Source organism: Pelmatolapia mariae, linkage group LG5 (assembly GCF_036321145.2).
Source record: "Pelmatolapia mariae isolate MD_Pm_ZW linkage group LG5, Pm_UMD_F_2, whole genome shotgun sequence".
In the NCBI taxonomy this organism is placed as follows: domain Eukaryota; kingdom Metazoa; phylum Chordata; class Actinopteri; order Cichliformes; family Cichlidae; genus Pelmatolapia; species Pelmatolapia mariae.
In genome coordinates this window covers 508,580-526,733 of record NC_086231.1, presented here as the reverse complement: position 1 = coordinate 526,733, position 18,154 = coordinate 508,580, and the positions used below count along the sequence as shown (strand labels likewise).

At 47.7% G+C, this 18,154-nt stretch overlaps 1 protein-coding gene across 3 annotated transcripts in view; it reads right to left on the bottom strand.

The window, feature by feature from the left end:
* Positions 1 to 18,154, bottom strand: part of LOC134627322 (E3 ubiquitin-protein ligase RNF123) — a 98,260-nt gene that overhangs the window by 78,093 nt on the left and 2,013 nt on the right. For all 3 annotated transcript variants that reach the window (XM_063473291.1, XM_063473290.1, XM_063473292.1), the window contains exons 4-25: positions 17,855 to 17,928; positions 17,649 to 17,746; positions 17,446 to 17,500; positions 17,110 to 17,195; positions 16,270 to 16,356; positions 16,127 to 16,194; positions 13,193 to 13,318; positions 12,622 to 12,736; positions 12,408 to 12,512; positions 11,536 to 11,661; positions 8,617 to 8,709; positions 8,317 to 8,390; positions 8,121 to 8,238; positions 7,757 to 7,856; positions 7,539 to 7,600; positions 6,619 to 6,690; positions 6,306 to 6,426; positions 6,107 to 6,208; positions 4,319 to 4,419; positions 3,290 to 3,482; positions 1,950 to 2,095; positions 115 to 198 (exon numbers count right to left, since the gene is read on the bottom strand). In XM_063473291.1, the coding sequence (XP_063329361.1) occupies positions 115 to 198; positions 1,950 to 2,095; positions 3,290 to 3,482; positions 4,319 to 4,419; positions 6,107 to 6,208; positions 6,306 to 6,426; positions 6,619 to 6,690; positions 7,539 to 7,600; positions 7,757 to 7,856; positions 8,121 to 8,238; positions 8,317 to 8,390; positions 8,617 to 8,709; positions 11,536 to 11,661; positions 12,408 to 12,512; positions 12,622 to 12,736; positions 13,193 to 13,318; positions 16,127 to 16,194; positions 16,270 to 16,356; positions 17,110 to 17,195; positions 17,446 to 17,500; positions 17,649 to 17,746; positions 17,855 to 17,928 (2,206 nt within the window). The remainder of the gene's footprint in view (positions 1 to 114; positions 199 to 1,949; positions 2,096 to 3,289; positions 3,483 to 4,318; positions 4,420 to 6,106; positions 6,209 to 6,305; positions 6,427 to 6,618; positions 6,691 to 7,538; positions 7,601 to 7,756; positions 7,857 to 8,120; positions 8,239 to 8,316; positions 8,391 to 8,616; positions 8,710 to 11,535; positions 11,662 to 12,407; positions 12,513 to 12,621; positions 12,737 to 13,192; positions 13,319 to 16,126; positions 16,195 to 16,269; positions 16,357 to 17,109; positions 17,196 to 17,445; positions 17,501 to 17,648; positions 17,747 to 17,854; positions 17,929 to 18,154) is intronic.

The window sequence follows — 18,154 nt, the reverse complement described above, 5'->3', positions numbered from 1 at the left end:
TCTGAGCCATGGTCTGAGTGACCTGAGTGATGAGGGTCACTCAAACTCTATTCAGACCAAGCACTGCTTCCAAAACTCGCAGTGATGTCCAGCTGAGACGGCGGCGGCACTCACTCTGGCGGGGCAGCGGGCGATCTTCTCCTCCGTGTCCTTCAGCGCCACGGCGTACTCGTGGACGTCGTCTGACACCACCACCATCTGAGAGGAGAGACACACATGTCAACACACTGCTGAGAAAAACACTGGAGTCACGAGCAATCTAATTGGCTGATTGTCACAGCGACCATGAAAACTCGTCATTAGAGTCTCACCACGCAGCAGCTACGTGATGGAAACGCACACGTTACAGACTCACAGAGGCGCTTTTAAATGAGACAGGGGTCAGAGGTCGCACAGCGTTAGTGTCGGGAGGATTACTGAGAGATGAGCCAATCGCAGAGTAGAAAAAACCTTCAGGCTCAGCGAGGCGCCCGTGTTTGACCAGAGGACTCGGAGCGCTTCGCTTTAATGCACGCAGACACGTTATTCAGACACCTCGAATAAAAACGTAAAAATAAAACCAGACACACAAAGCACAGCGCTCTGAGCACAGCGTAGGAGCACTGCTTCGGGTCAACCCATCCGAGAGAAAGGTGGATGCAGCCAAAGGTCAGGACCGCCCACAGATACTTCAGCAAGTTTTAAATATAGAAGTTTAAAACAAGGAGGGATTATTAACAGTGATGTGACCAACTGGAGCGTGATGAGCACTGCACCAAACCAAAGGACGAACTCACTGTGGGGCAGCATTCAGAGTTTTTCCACCTGCAGACAAAACCAGCTGCAGAGAAGGTCACAGGAATAAAATATGCAGCATTAACCTTTACAGCACGGAGTTCCACAGGGTTCAGTGCTAGGACCAATTCTGTTTACATTATACATGCTTCCCTTAGGCAGCATCATTAGAAGACATAGCATACATTTTCACTGCTATGCTGATGACACCCAGCTCTATCTGTCCATGAAGCCAGGTAACACACACCAATGAGTTAAACTGCAGGAATGTCTTAAAGACATAAAGACCTGGATGGCCGCTAACTTTCTGCTTCTTAATTCAGATCAAACTGAGGTTATTGTACTCGGCCCTGAAAATCTTAGAAATATGGTATCTAAGCAGATTCTTACTCTGGATGGCATTACCTTGGCCTCCAGTAATGCTGTGAGGAACCTTGGAGTCATTTTTGACCAGGACATGTCCTTCAACGCACATATTAAACAAATATGTAAGACTGCTTTCTTCCATTTGTGCAACATCTCTAAAGTTAGAAATATCCTGTCTCAGAGTGACGCTGAAAAACTAGTTCATGCATTTATTACTTCCAGGCTGGACGACTGTAATTCATTATTATCAGGATGTCCTAAAAACTCCCTGAAAAGCCTTCAGTTAATCCAAAATGCTGCAGCAAGAGTCCTGACAGGGACTAGAAAGAGAGAGCAGATTTCTCCTGTATTGGCTTCCCTTCATTGACTTCCTGTTAAATCCAGAATTCAAAATCCTGCTCCTCACATACAAGGTCTTAAATAATCAGGCCCCATCTTATCTTAATGACCTTGTAGTACCATATCACCCTATTAGAGCACTTCACTCTCACACTGCAGGCTTACTTGTTGTTCCTAGAGTATTTAAAAGTAGAATGGGAGGCAGAGCCTTCAGTTTTCAGGCCCCTCTTCTGTGGAACCAGCTTCCAGTTTGGATTCAGGAGACAGACACTATCTCTACTTTTAAGATTAGGCTTCAAACTTTCCTTTAAAGCATAGTTAGAGAGCTGCAACGGTTCATCAAGTGTTTTGAATAATTCAATTAAAAAAAATTTTGGACACAAACACTTCGTTTAAGGCACGGCCATGACGTGCTCGCTGGTCTTCATCGCAGACACCACAGACGTGCACAGCGCCACACACACACTCACCTTCCCCAGCTGCTGATGGACACTCAGGTTGTACATCATCACAATCCCGTCCACGATCTCCAGCAGCGACTTGTCTGCAATTTGTTGATCGGGCTCCTCAAGCGGTCGCCCCAGCAACAGGCCGTCGTTGCCATGACTTCCCTCGACTTCAGGTTGCAGAGAAGAGAAACAGGAAATGGTTAAAAAAGGCAGGAGATTTTTACAGCTGTGGCACTTCCACCCAAAGACTCAGGCGATGATAACTGGCTCCACGCCAACTTCACGCTGTGTCGAACCGGCCAATCAGGCACGAGCACCTCATTTGACTAATGAAGGAAACAACCAGAGACCAACTTAGCCTGGGCCAACAGAGAAAAATAATGATGTGAAATCAACAGGACACCTGACACACCACAACAGGAAGTGACCCAATTAAAGCTCCCAGCACACGAAGACCTCGTAAAGCTGAACACTCCGGGCTGAAAGCACATGGTATGAAACAAACGGGTGGACATGGTGAGGGATCGATCCACCTCCATCCACGCTCTGTCCCACCATCCAGAACCAGAACCCAGGAACTAATCAGTTCTTCTCAAACGTCTCCAACACTGTCATTGACAAAGTACTTCCTGATATTTTACCTGGCAGACTTCCTCTGCTGCTTTGTTTCCTGCCATCACCATGCTTACTCTGATTACTGTGCTGGGTGCAGAAAGGAGAGCGTGGCTGAACATTTATCACTACCTTCGATTGGAGGATGAAGTGGAACAACACTCAGACTCCAACTGAAAGATGGAAACGCAGACGTTTTCCTGCAGCGATCACGCCTGCGAGGACGGCTCGGGCCCTTCTTCTCTCATTTTGCTCGTCTCCTGCACGCCGGTGCCACTGCACCACCTAAACAGCAGGAGGCCACCTGTTGGGTTCTCCGAGTACTTCGCACAAAGAAGACTTTTACTGAAACGCAGCGAAGACGGCAGAGCAGACGGAGGCAGTTCTTCTTCCAGCTGCACTGTTAGAGGCCACCACGGCAGACCACCTCTACCTCAGCATCCGTCACACCAACGCTCTGCAGCCTCGAGCCGCATCCACAGAGGAAGTCACTCGCTCGTCACGTTGGCGCCTAGGTGAACCTCACACAATTAAATTCTGATTCTCACTTCCTAAAAGCTCCACGCAAAGCAAGCAAATTCGGAAGTGATTCCCTGTGTTGCTGTTCATCATGCCTGTAAAAGAAAACTTCCTGACAAATCACTGACTTCCTGGTGCCAGCAGGGGGCGCCACGCACTGGCACATAGACCTGCTTCGTATTTCCAAACGCAGGAGAAGCTCTGAGCAAACGTGGCTGAGTTGTACTCACTGTCCTCCTCGGTGCGCTGCTCCACGGCGAGCGTTCGGACCTTCACCTTCTCCGGCTGACTCAGGGGTCGCCTGGGGGTCATCAGGCTGACGGCGGCCGTGCTCAAGAAGCGGTTGGCCCGACCCAAAGTGGGAGAACTCAACCAGCTGGGCCTCGCCAGAGCTCCGCCCATCGCCACGGCCCCGGGCAGCCTCTGTGGTCAGACCAAAAAAAAAAAAAAAAAAGTGATGTCAGAGGATCAGGAGGTCAGAGGTCACAGCTGTCTGCACAGATGTTTGGTCACACATTTAGAAACTATGGATATTAAACATCAGTGAGGATAATTTTTTCAAAGCTTGTTCTTTAAAACATGAGTGGACACGTTTTACCTCACTTCCTGTCTAACCCACAGTTTCAGCTAGGGCAGCCAATCGGGGGAGGGGCTTAAAGCAGTACGGAGTAAAAACCACGATCAGTGAACGGGAACAATGAAGACAAATGGAAAAAGCCTGAGAGAAACATGGACGAGGCGCTCCATCAGACGCAGCCAGCTGTGCTTCACATCTGCAGCTGCCACGCCTCTGCCGGACTCGGAGCGCTGTTCACTGCACGCCCTGCAGAGCCACCCGTCAGCTGGTTCTGGTCTCTGTGCTTTGGGCTAAATGCACGCCACGCCAACATTTTGCAGCATGTCGTCTTTAGAGCGGCTCACTGAAGCCTCGCAGCTTTGACGTCGGTCTTTGTCGGACTCCAGGTTATCCTCAGCCCACAGAAACAGGTGCCGGCACAGGCTTAGACAAAGCGAGCGGGCCGTCACCGGCGCCGTTAGATCAGCTCTCCAACTCAGAGCGTGCACGCCATAAAAACGTTTCATGGTTTTTATGGCGGCAGAACGTGTTGAATCCATCGCCGTGCACTCGCTCTTCATAACGTTTACATGTTCCATCGTTTTATTTCAATATCTGGAAGTACTTATACTTACGTGTACTTTTACACATACTGTTTACTCGGTGACACGAAACAAATCTATGTAAAACAACATGACATCACCTGAGCAGCTCCGCTCTCGTCGTCCTCGTCCAGGTCGTCCATGGACGTGGCCTGGATCTCTGCGGGGTCGATGATGATGTTTGCTTTACTCGCCAAATCGTCTGAAAAAGAGAAAACAGGCACATTCATCATGTTGTAGTTCTCCACACATGAAAACAAAACCATCACATGAGTTTCATCATGCTGTCTGCAGAAAAATGTCAACATCAGACGGAGCACAGCTCTCACAGCGGCATTTTATATTCACTCAGACCCCAAAATACGATCAGAATAGTTAAAAACCAAAGAAATACATTTAAAAACAAACTGCAAACCTACATCAAAACTCTGAGTTTAGCCGGTCCAGGCCAGCTCACACTGGCTTTGTACGAACGTTCTGACCGCTGACGAGGTCAAACCGTCGAGCCGTGCCGGGCGCGTCAGGAGGAGACGGCCTCAGACTGATCAGAGACCAGCGTGTGAGCGTTAGCCAATGAGCATCAGCCTGACAGGAAGCTGGCAGTAACGAAGAAACTGTCACTGGTACTGAGAGTGAAGGAGGGCGGGTGTTAAAAGTCTGAGCTGACTGGTTGGCCCGTGCAGGAAGTTCCCGACCAATCTGCAGAGGACTTCCTCGACTAAACCTTCAGTAACACACGCTCAGGGCTGAAGTCACATCTTTACCGAGACTCAAAGTCAAACGTCCAAAATACAAATGGCTGTAAGGTGTTCGGGCTCCTCTTCGTCACCATGAGTGACTGTAGGAGGACGCGGCGTGCCCGCCTCTGAGAGGAAATGGAAGCGAGCGGGCCGCCGGAGCGGATAACTGATGGCAGTTGTGCAGCACTGCCAGTCAGCACAACGGAGTGACTCAATCCACATTACACACCTGCTGATGGCGGCCTCATTTCCCCCCACGGAAACATCATTCAGACGCTTGCGCTTGATACTGAGGCGGAGCCCGCTGGCTCAGGACCCTCGGCGCTCAACGCTAACCCCGTCACGCCTCGTGTATTTCATATCTGTGAGTCTGAGGCCTCGCCATCGTCAGTCTGAAAGGGTTACCTCAGTGTACGGGGGGTACAGAAATCAAACACAACTGACAGGATCAGAAACGTATCGATGTCAAACGGTTCTGTTGGTGGCTTTTGGGCGATGGTTGGTGTATTTACCTCCTCACGCCAACCCCGCCCCCCAGCGGCTTTCAACCTGCTGGGGGGCAAACTGGTTAAACTGGTTGTATTAGAGGTTTCCATCCAACATGGAGCCCTTGCTCCCTCTGGTGGAGACAGCTGTGATGACCAACTTCAGATTTGATCCAGTTATTAACGCGGGCGCGCTCGCCTGCTTCCAGCTCTGTGTCCTTCATCTTGGATGAGTTAACAATAATTCCCGTTTATGTGACACATCTGTGCACCCTGCTTTAGCTCCTCCCCCTCTGAGCACCTTTGCTCCTGATTGGCTGCTCCTCACAAACTGAGTTCAGGATTCCTACGCAGGCACAGCTCGTCATTAGACAGACGTGACAGGAAATCAATGAAGGAGATCTTGAGAAAGGATTCGTGCTCGCACACGTCACCAAAGCAGCGACAGCTCGTCCAATCACGTTGTCCTGGGGCACTTCTGACTCTCCCAGCTGACGATCAGCTGATCAGACCCTGAGGGGGTCGGTGTGAAGTGATCTTCTGGATGTCCCAGCGCATTACCAAACACCAAAACTGACAACAGACACAGAGGAGCATGCCAGCCAGGGCCACGCCCCCCACGAGCACGCCTCCCAGGGCCACGCCCACCAGGAGCACACCTTACCTTTCAGGGTTTTCTTCAGGTGGGAAAGCAGCCCGCCCAGCCTCTGCAGGTCGAAGTAGTCCACCTTCCCGTTATAGAACAACTGAGGAGGGACGTAGGCCTCTGTGGGGGATACAGAAGAACATCACTGAGGGAAGACACACACATGCACGCACGCGCACGCACACACACAGTGATTGTGTGGCACAGTGTGTTGTACCGTCGCTGCTCACGCTGCTCGGACTCTTGCGGTGTCCTTCATCCCAGCAGCCTCTGACCGCTGTGATGAGGCGGTGCAGGAAACACACCATGTACTCGGGCGGACACAGAGCCGTGGGGTGCTGCTCAAACACACAGAGTGCACGCATGTGCAAACACACATGTGAGGCTTTACCCGATGATCAGAGTGCACTGATAAAAACACGTCTCCAAGAAATCAAACCTGTGGTTTCAGTTTGTCTGCGTCGCTCACAGACAGGAACAAACTGACCTGTGTAAACATGACGTGAGAGGGTGACGTCGCTGATCCTTACCCCTCTGTTGCTGGCGTTTTCCTGGAGGAACTTCCTGAACTTGTTGAGGAAAATGTAGCGCGATGCTTCTCCCTGCAAGAGGAGCAGAGCTCATCAGAGTCCTGCTTCAGTTTTTCTCTTCACTGCAGTTTGAAACAGGAGAAGCGATTGCTGCAGTCAAACCTTCCGTCTGATCAGACCAAGTGTTACTCGGGTGGAGGACATTAACGTTCACGTCAGGCCGAAACATCCAAGGATGACACGGAGAGAGTAAAAACTGTGAGAACAGACAGACCCCGGATCTGTTTTTGGATAAACAGGGAATACTGCACGATCATCCGTTTGGTCTCTGAGCAGAATAGGAATAAAAAGCTGCTGTTAGACACACAGACGTTAAAGTTCTTTAGTGTGTCAGAGTCGTGGTTTCAAAGTGATCCAACTCGCACCGAGGGAAACAGCGGACTGGTGAGTTTGACGGGTTCGCTGCTAAAACCTATAAAGGCTCTCGTGTCTGTGACTGAACAGACTTTCTTTAAATCACTATCAAGAAAAAACTAAAAATGAGTCTAGGATAGAATGTGTTTAGTGATGATCTTACAGTTACAGTAACGAAAGAGCAGTGGGGTGAATAACACAGTTGGTCACCGCCTTCACGCCGAGGTGCCATTTCCTCCCGTATGGTTACGTGGTTTAAAATAAATGCTTAAAGCAAAGCGACTCCGAGCCTGGGCCGTTATCGCTTTGAGTGCTCGCTCCGTGAATTCGTTGTCAGTTGCTTGGATACGTGTTACGGTGCTGCAGGAGAGCCGGCACAGCTGATGTATCTGATCTGAGCCAAACACCTGAACCTTCACCCGACAGAAACGTCTCGCCACCGCAAACATCAGAGCAGCGTCCTGACCGTGGTCGCCATCATCAACACATCACGGCGCTGCACCCACCGTGCTCTTGTCCTTGTTATTGAGCAGCAGCCTCAGGATCTGAACCTGCAACTCCTCCACCACTGCAGGAGAACAGAGGTCAGAGGTCAGAGGAGCACACACAGACACAGTCCAGGTAAGCAGACAGGTTGGTGGTCTCAAAGACAGGAACTAAGTGAAACACCAAAATAAAACAGTAAACAACTAAAACAGAATACGGCCGAGTGACGGAGACCGACCTTCGATCCTCTTCTTCAGCCTCTGGCAGCCTCTCTCGTAGGCTCGGCGCCTCAGACGCTCTTCGGCGCCCTCGTCTTTGGGCTCGCGCTCGTCTTTACCCTGTTTAATAAAGAAGCATCGTTTAAAGCTCTCACACCTTTGCTGCTGTAAACACCTGATCGCTGCAGCCTTCCCCTGAGGAGCCTGTGATTCGTCTGTCACGGTCAGTTCTTACCGTCACATCTGATTTGTCGTTCCGCACGTCACAGAGGTAAACGGCCTCTGTTTGAGCTTCGCTGCTTTCAGTTTAATGACTTTAACACACTCAATAAAATTCCGTCAGGAGCGAGGAGACACAAACAGCAGAGCCTCGGTTTCTCTCACCTCTTTGTCGAAGTGCGTGGGCCACCAGGTGGTTGGGATGAGCTCCTCTAGCCCCGCCTCCTTCACCCTCAGAGGAGTCTTGATGTAAAAGAACACGACCGAGCGCAGAACGTCGAACGTGAGCTTCGGTTAAGGAGAATGCCGCGACAGCGGTTTAAATGTCACAGAGCGCTTTAGCTTCGCGGCTGAAGGATATAAGACGTTGCTGAGCAGGTACTTCCTGGATTTCTCGTGCCGCAGGATGGCCGTGGTCAGCCGCAGGTAGTGGATCTGAAACACAAGCACATCAGCTGGAGAACATCTGGAAACACGTGACATGAAAAAAAAAACTGATTTTAGATGAAGATCAAGTTTGTCGCCACCTGCACACACAAACATTTAAAGTTTGGTCTCTGAAGATGAACTTCCTGTGTCTGTGAGGTCCCTCTGCAGGCCCCGCCCCCCTAATCTTATATAACCTGTGCTGTGGAGCTCGGTGTCTGTTTGTTTGTCCTACCTGGAAGCCCAGGTCTGGGATGATGGGGGAGAAGCGGTAGGCCCTGAGTAAGGACATCATGAGTTGCTTCAGACACTCGTTCACCTCGTGGTCCTGCAGACAGAGGACAGCAGAGGACGCAGATGACAGAAGAGGACAGCAAAGGACAAAGATGACAGCAGAGGACAGCAGAGGACAGATGACAGCAGAGGACAGCAGAGGACAGAAGAGGACAGCAAAGGACAAAGATGACAGCAGATGACAGCAGAGGACAGATGACAGCAGAGGACAGAAGAGGACAGCAAAGGACAAAGATGACAGCAGAGGATGCAGAGGACAGCAGAGGACAGCAGAGGACAGAAGAGGATGCAGAGGACAGCAGAGGACAGCAGAGGACAGCAGAGGACAGCAGAGGACAGAGAGGTTTCAGGCTGTGGTACTCCAGAAAAACATCCTGATGCAGACGCTCAGCACGCTCTGCAGTAAATATCACCAATTTAAACAAATGCTTTTTAACCGGGTTAGCACCGTCGCCTCCTTGTTTGAACCTCCTGATCTCCGGGTCCTCCTCTGTGGAGTCTGGGTGCCACCGTGAGGCGGTAAATAAACCAACCATCAGCTATTAGGAGATCTGTACACATGCAGGGCTGCAGTGTTTACCTGGAAAGGCTTACTTCAGCATGCTGTGGCTTTTATTTTCCGAGCTCAGCATGAACTGTCGGCACTACACGTGCTCGAAACATTCAAAGGGTTTCTGCCTCAGAGGCAGCGGTCGGAGCAGAAACACCCACACGGACGTGTGTGACCAGTCGACGTCGCTATGGTCACTAGTCATTTAACCCAACCATTAACATTTTAATTGAACCTTAATGCCCCAAGATGGAGCAACTCCTCAAGCTCACAGTGGAGATGAGCTTTGTTTGACAGCCGGGCTCCCCTTAGAGGTAGAGGGCGGAGCTCAGCCATTCAGGAGGCGCCCTGAGTGGAGCCGCTACGTCTCCACATTGAAGGGAGGCAGCTGAGGTCCTCGCCTCCTGGAGGAGGTGCCCTGGGCAGCTCCGACGCTTCCTACAGGAGGTGAAAGTACTGTGATATACTCCAAAACATTGTATTATTATTATTATTAACTTGCTATTATTGAACAAAGTGCTGATGTTTTTGTTTCTGTGGAGCAACATGGAAGTTGAATTAACATTTTAATAACCACATGTCATCCACGCCGTCATTAGTTTTTATTCATGTATCCTCAGATGTGGAACTCTGCAGGAGAGCATCCACTCTATCTAAGATGTTTTTATGCATCTGTCCCAAATTACAGATCCGGATTCATCTTGATGTGAAGAAAATTTCAGCCTGTTATCTTTAAAAGTTTGTGAACTATTCGTGAAAAAGGCAAAAAGGCCTGAAAGTGGGTCGACGGACCATTAAAAAAGAAAAACCCATCTTGAAGAGTTTTGGACACATGACGGGGCGATGAATGCCCGGGGCCGCCTCCTGTGAGGAGATGGTGTAAAGCAGGATGCGTCTCCCTCTTTTTGAGGTCACTAACCAACAGGAGCTTTCAGCCCAACCTGCAGGTGATGAAGGTTTCTCCTCATTGGCTGACACGACAGGAATAAATAAAAGATGCTGATCAAGTGTTTGTGTGGCCGCATCAATCCGAGCTGCTTGATGAATGGACACAGAAAAATGGAAGGCGGGGGAGTTCGCACTGAAGAAAACATGAAACTGTCTCAGGAAAGAAACACACAAACACCTGGACGGACAGGTGTGCGCGTTGAAGATATGTGTAGCTTATTTGAGAGTTTAGAAATGTGTTAGATAGGATGTAGAATTATTGTAGAGACACTGACACTGCCCTGGATGTAATAAAGTGCTGAGTGTGTCATAAACTTAGGAGTAGATTTTTAGGAGACCCTCCCCCACTTGAACTGTGAAAGTAAGACAAAGAGAAGTTAATGCTGAGTGGAAATTCCCCAGGGGATACCTGGGTGGGGGTCTCAACGTTTGTACTGAATAACTTTGGTCTGGAAGGGAGATGGACTTTTATGACCCCCAGGAAGTCACGTACGCAGAGGTACATACACATATATACACATGCACTTACACACAGGAACGCGCACACGCAGGCACTCACGTGCTCGCACACACACAAACATGTAAACACAGTGCTTAGTTTTATGGCACCTCGTAGAGGGTTTAGAAGGGGGGTCACTTATACAAAACTGTGTGTAACAGACAAAGGAGTTGAGATCTGCAGAGGAATTCCGGGGTCCTGTACATCTCCCTTCTAGAAGCTGTATTAATGAGTGTGGATTAATAAAAGTGTTGTGAATTGACTACTGAGTCCCGGTGTTCTTTCTGGAGGCCTGAGGAATCTACGAACTGGGGTGAAACTGTTTTAAAGTAACAGCGTACAATGACCCTCGTCAAAAGTTATTCTAAAGGTCGTGATGCACGCCGTCTGCGTGCTTTTAATAACCGAAGAGGAGCTTTACCACAGATCATCAACGACGACCAGCTGATCAGACCGTTCTGGAAATGTAACATTTTTAAATGATTTGTTACGTTTGTGGTTTTCACAGTAAAAAACCTGGGTTTCATGTTTTTGTGTGACTTTAGCTCGACTGTATCGAAACAGGAAGTCATGATGAAAACGCACCTGTACAGTCGGACAAGAGGCGGAGCTGCAACAATGAGGTAAACAGGTGTTAAGGTGACGGTCAACAAGGCCAGGTATAAATGCAGCAACTCTCAGGTGACTTTAAATGACGTCCCTGAACCTGAGCGCGTCCTGGTTCTTGTTCTGTTTACACGTTTTGATCTTCTGTGCGTGTTTGCTGTTACCCTGTGGACGCACAGTCCAGTTTTCTGGTTTAGGCCTGCGGTGGCAGGTGGGGGCGCCATGGTTGGAGCTGTGAGCTGAGCGTGCAGATTTACCTCCATCAGCAGCCAGAAGAGGTCGAGCAGCTGCTGGATGAGCGGGTGTTCGTCCACCGAACCTCCTCCCTCCAGAATCCCCAGCAGGAAGTTCATCAGCACGTCCTCCACCAGATACACCTTACACTGCAACCAGACAGTCCCACCATCAGTGCATGTGACCTGATGACATCACATTTTCAGGCAGAGGTGATTTCATCCATTCAAACGCATCGCCTGCACAAACAGCGCCCCAAACAGATGATTTCATTTCCACTGTGGACGGATTTAATCAGCTGCAGAGCGCTCGTTATCCGTCGCTTTAATATCTAAAATCAGAAAGTGCATATCACGGTGCACGATCAGTCTGGGAATTAAAACAAAGGCCATCTCCAGTTTGCTTCAGTGAAGCCTTCAGAAACATACAAAACCACACTTCCTGTTCATGTGGATGCATGCAGTCTTTTCTTTTAAACTTTACAGTTACAAAGTTTTAACAACATGAGAAGCTCTGATGCTTGGTATAAAATCCAGCTGAATAATCTGCTTCTGTTTGTTTCACATGATCCTGCTGTGAGGCTGAGACACAACAGTCTGAGTGACACTCAGCTCATTATTAGAAACTTTATGCTTCATATGAACCACGACAGGAAGCGAGCCGACGTATTTTATGCTTTTCCTTGTGATCCAGAAACACGGACGACAGGAGCAGCCTCATTTTAACCACAGTGCTGTTTAAGCATGTGATTATTCAGTTAATAACAGAACAGCGGTCAGTTTTAACGATCTCTGAACACGTCCTGTTAGCTTCACATCGGTATCTTTGGTTGGTTTTCAGTTTCCTGACTTTTCATGCAATAAAGGGAATAAGTTACAGACGCAGCATGTTTCACCATGAGTGGAGCAAAGTGGTTAAAGATGTGAGCCAGAGTGACGAGGACGGTCGGTTCTCCGTGAAGCCTCCACACGGCGCAGTCCTTCTCCACCAGCCTCTCCTCCTGCAGCAGTAAAGGACAGACAAAGGACGCACCTTTCACTTTACCTGCACGTCAACCAAACACCAGGCTGAACACAGGAAATGCAATTTTCACCTGCTCGTGTTCCTACCTGAGCGTCGATGGCGGTGGACAGGACGTTCTTGATGTAGCCCAGCAGTTTGTGGGCCTTCATCAGGTCTGCATCTGGAGGGTTCTGGAGGGGCAGGTAGCCGTCCACGGGGTACGTGGGTCACAGTCGGGTTAAAGAGAAACTCACGACACCACAGCAGCATTTATCCAATCGAATTCATCTAATTGGTGTGTGTTATCTGGCTTCATGGACAGATAGAGCTGGGTGTCATCAGCATAGCAGTGTAAATGTATGCTATGTCTTCTAATGATACTGCCTAAGGGAAGCATGTATAATGTAAACAGAATTGGTCCTAGCACTGAACCCTGTGGAACTCCATAATTAACCTAAGTGTGTGTGAAGAGGACTCTCCGTTTACAGATGTTCCAGGGAAATCTTTCACAGCAAAAGAGTTGTACAAACCCATAAAGCTAAACAGCATTTTTCATCCATGACTCCACCATGATCACTGTGAGCAAACGTATGGCCCTGATAACCAGCTCACAGGGGAGTGGCACTAACACCTGCCGGCAGGGCTTTTGGACACTTTGCGATTAGTTGTGAAGGATATCTGAGAGGCCTGCTGCCGAAGTTGAAAGCCACTGACTCTTTAAAGGAGAGGCTGATGGCGGGAAAGTAAGCGATGCCAGGACCCATCTTAATGTTGGTGAAGGCCGTCCCCAAAGACTGGCCATTCCTGAGGACACAGAGGACACGCTCAGTGCAGGAAACTGCTTTACTAAACAATGAGGACACATCAGAGAAGACTTCAACCACAAACGGAGTCACTGACAGCTTAAAACCTTTTGATTCAGTCTGCAGACCAACATGTACAGTCTCATCTGTGACGGCCAGAAATCAGAAAGATTTACCCAAAAAACTCCCTGAAAGGTTTATCAAAGGAAACGTGCCTAAACCTAATAACTGGTTGGGTGCCCCTTAGCAACAACAACTGCCTTCACGCATTTGTGATAACCGTCAGTGAGTCTCTTCCAGCTGTGGAGGGATTCTGGCCCACTCTTCTTTGCAGAATTGTTGGAGGGTTTGAGCTAGGGCTGGGCAATATGGCCTAAAATTGAAGCATGTGCGGTAACGATATATTCTTTTCTTCTGTATAACGTATTTTACACACTATTAGGCACACTTAAAATCGTTTAATTTCCTCAAAAATCGATAGTGTGCCTTATGTATGAATGGTTGTGCTGACCTCAAACTGATTTTATGTGGTACACGGTGCGCAGAAATCTGTCAAAAAATGTTTTAGTGCGACTTTGGTAAGCTATGAAGTATAGCGTTATTTTTGTGCCACTATTCTGAGCGCACGTAAAAAAAATAAAATTTGAGCGCACGTAAAAGAGAGCAGTTATGCAAATATGTGATGTCTTGATAAATCGAGCAGATATTTGAAGTTTACACAGCAGCATTCTCGCATGAAAATATCTTAAAAATTTATTTTGTGACCCAGAAAGAGTAATATTTCAAACTCCGCCACTCTGTTCCTCCGCCACTTCCTCGTTTGAGTTTTGGAGGAAATGCATTCTGGGATATTGCATTTCGTCGTTTCGAGCTGATTGGAGACCAAAACAGCCAATCAGATTTTTTTGCATCCAAGTCTGTGATTGGCTGGTTTTGTGGCACAAATATAACGGTGTACAGAAAGAGTTGAGCGCGCACAGGCAGAAATGTTGAGAGCGCGAGCAACACATTGCGAGCAAGCGCAAGTGCAAAAACTGAGCGAGAGGGGCTGCTAGTGTGTGTGTGTGTGTGTATATAATAGCAAACACTGAAATACATTTTATGCATGCAGCAATGAATTTTGTTCACTCAAATTTAGCTTTTCTTCGCTCAAAATAAATTTCTCCTCAAAATGCAACACTTGCACCTGCAAATTGTTTTTACGTGCGCTCAGAATAGTGGCACAAAAATAACACCATAATGAAGCCGCAACGATTGATGGATTGCCAGAGCATTACAGCTACCGTAGTCAGGAGCCTCGCGGAGTAATCTGGGTCCTAAACTCCGTCTTCTTCAGGTCCCAAAGTCAAACAAACACTGCGGCATCACTGAGAGTTAAAAACTGTCTAAATTCTTTCATCTTTAATAAAATGATCAGCTTTGCTGCTTTACCAGGTGTAACAATTAAGTTTAACATCCAGGTATCCATGAAAACAGAATTTATTAAATTCAACGGCGTTAGAAGTTAGCAGGAAGTTAGCTCGTTAGTTTCCACCTAAACATGATATAGCATGTTCTGACTGAGAGATTCAGACGTACAGCTCTGCTATCACTTCCAACATAAATGAAGACAGAAATGAAGGTTAATGAATGGTTAATGAAGTTGGGCTAGCTGGTATATAATGATGTGCTACGTGGTGGCTAGCGACACAGCTATGTTAGCATAACATTAGCACAGTGAAGCTGGAGGATGAACGCTAATTTTTTTTCCACTGGATAAAAGTTAACGTGAGGGTTCCTGATGGTTAGGGACAAATGCAATCGCATGGCAGGATGCTGTAAACGGACCAAACTTCAGTCAGGAGAACAACTGAGATAATCCATCCACAATACGAGGTTAGCCATTAATATACTGCAACAACATGGGAATAGAGCAGCTGGAGAGAATTCAACATTCATGAATCAAATGGTACGGAAGTGGAGGAAGCGCAGTTTTTGGCTTTAGTCTTTCTAAAGCCATTCAGAGGTGGACTTGCTGCTGTGTTTTGGATCATTGTCCTGCTGCAGAAGCCAAGTCATGAACACATGTCCAGGCATTCTCCTTCAGGAGGTTTTAGTAGACGTCTTCAGGTCCTGAGGCAGCGACACAGCCCCAGACCATCTCACTACCACCACCATATCCTACAGCTGGTATCATGTTCCTTTCCTGAGATGCTGTTACTTTTACGCCACAGAGGCTCAAACTTTCCAAAAAGTTCAACTTTTGTCTCGTCAGCCCACAGAGTATTTTCCCAGAAGTCTTAGGGATCATCGAGATGTTTGAGGCTAGCCTTTGTGTTGTTTTTGGTCAGCTTTGGTTTCACCTTCAACTTTTTACTCCTTAATAACAAACAGTTTCATTTAGAAACTGCATTTTCTGTTTACTCAAGTTTGTCTAACATTTACATTTGTTTGATGTTCTGAAACATTTAAGTGTGACAATCATTCTGTATACCTAACATACACTACACATGTTCCACAGATGTTACTTTTAGTCTACTCTGTCTTCACATTTTCTCAAAATTACAGTTTTATCTTTTTTTGTAAAGTCAGCTGCTCTGCTATCAAGAAACCTGTCTGTTTTTCTGATTGGTCACATGCTCCAAACTCCGCCTCTGTCACGGGCTCACACTGACAGCTAGCCTGATAAACTCCGGGCTGACGTTAGGATAAGTGAAGGACAGAAAGCTATCCTGATGTGTTGATGATCAGAAGTTCCCGGTGTGAACCAAAGATGTAAAAAGACGACCAAATGGAGGAAAGGAGGGAAGGAAAGGACAGAGGAACTCACAGGCAGAACGTGATGGTTCCTTCATCCAGGTCTATCAGACAGCTCACGATGTCTCCTGCTGCCCACGACTGGGGAGAGAAAACGCGCCGTTATGGTCACATGATCAAACAGAGGCAGATTCCAGCGTCTGTGTTCACGCTCACCTTTCCATAGTTTGTCGTCGTCACGTTCCACTTTCTCACTCTGTTTCCGTCGTAAGCGTACGAGTCTGGCGTGTCACCTACACCCTCCTGAGCACAAAAAACACACTGTTCAGCATCGCCGTGCCGCCATCCTTCATGGTAATGGATGCAGCAGAGGTGAAAAACAGACATGTTTTTAATCGACGCCCTCAGACACCAACCACAAGCTTCACCACAGAAAACTCGATTTAGCTCTTTGACTGAAGCAAATATCCAGCTTCAATTACTGCTTTTTTAAATTTACCAAGAAATATTCCAACGTTTTTGACACTCAACATTAACGTAGGAGTAACAGTCATCTTTGTGCTTTAATCAAGCAGCAACCTCCACATCCTGCAGTTCCTCTGACGTCCAGCAGAGGCTCCAGCAGTGAGTCCACACAGACTCCCACATTAAAACTTTGCAGCAGAAATAAAAATGTTTACATCCTGATACACAAACTGTTTGGTGTTTTTAGATCATTTCCTCCTTCTTAACAACAATATTGAACTTTGTGAGAAAATAAAGATAAAAGGAAGAAAAGACAGAAACAAGAAGAAAGTCAGTCCTTCACAGCTGTCCCAGTTTTTCCATGCGGCTCACGATTGAACCCCCGGGTTCATGTCTGCAGTCTTAATGGAGCCATTGACGCTCACTGTGTACTTCTGCAGGATGAACCTGCAGCATTTTTTTTTTTTCAGATTTTTCACATATGAATAAACAGCTCTGACCAGTTCCCAGTCGAGTTTCATGTTTTGTTTTCCCCACAACATGCGCCGTGTCAAGGCCTTTACAGGGTTCATCATCAAGGTGTGTGTATACCTCCTGATTGAAGCGACAGCTAAGGGTACACCAGCCTATCTGCATCAGACCCTGAGAGGAGATCAGCACCTCGTAGGCCCACTTCCCTGCAGACAGAAACAGCCTAAAATCATTCTCCACATCACAACAGTCGCCTCAGGGTGCTTTATATTGGAAGGTCGACAATAATACAGAAAAACCCAGACAATCAGACGACCTTTCTAAACTGCTCCTCTAAGGTGTCCAGGGCTTTTATTGTGAAAAGCAAGCCCATGTGCAGAAAAGGTCATGTTTCCTGTGACAGTTTTTTGGTTTCAGGGCTAAGTCAAAGCTTTTTCCGGGTCTGAGACAACGTACCTTTATAAACACAGGTGGTCGCTCGGATGGAGCTGAAGTTGCTGTGGCCGATGACCTGAATGCAGAGAAATCCATCACACTTACACACTTATCACACATAGGAAGTGTTTTTCTACAGTACCAATCAAAAGTCTGGACAAAAATCAGCCACGTGTCAAAACTTTGACTGGTTTCGCTGGTTTATGGTCTCCGGCATGTCTCACCCCCAGCAGGTCGTCGTCCACAAACAGGAGTCCTTCGAAGCCGCTGGTGTGATCGAGGACAACGGGCTGAGGACCCAGACGACCGTCCACAGCCTGACCTGCACACGTTCAGGTGACGGTGTTAGTGTTATCAGACATTTGAGCTCGTTCTGAGTCACAGACCATAAAGTTTGGTTTTAAAGGCAGACAGAAGCTTCCAGCCTTACCGTCCTCAGTAGGTGTGTCCTCAGACAGCAGCTTCTCCAGGTGAGCAGGTAGATCCTGGAAACCCAGAGGCTTCCTGAAACCCAGAGCGGCAGGAAAAAACGACAAAGGGACAGAAAAGATTTTTTTTCACAGAGTTTCTCATTATCGTTTCCTTCTTTCAACTCAGTCTGATTTTTCCATTTAAACATCGTTCACTGACACAGAGACCAGACTCGTTACACAGAAAAACACCAGCACACGACTCTCACATCAGGTAATCACAGCACAGTTATTCAGTTAGAAACAAACCCAACAAATAT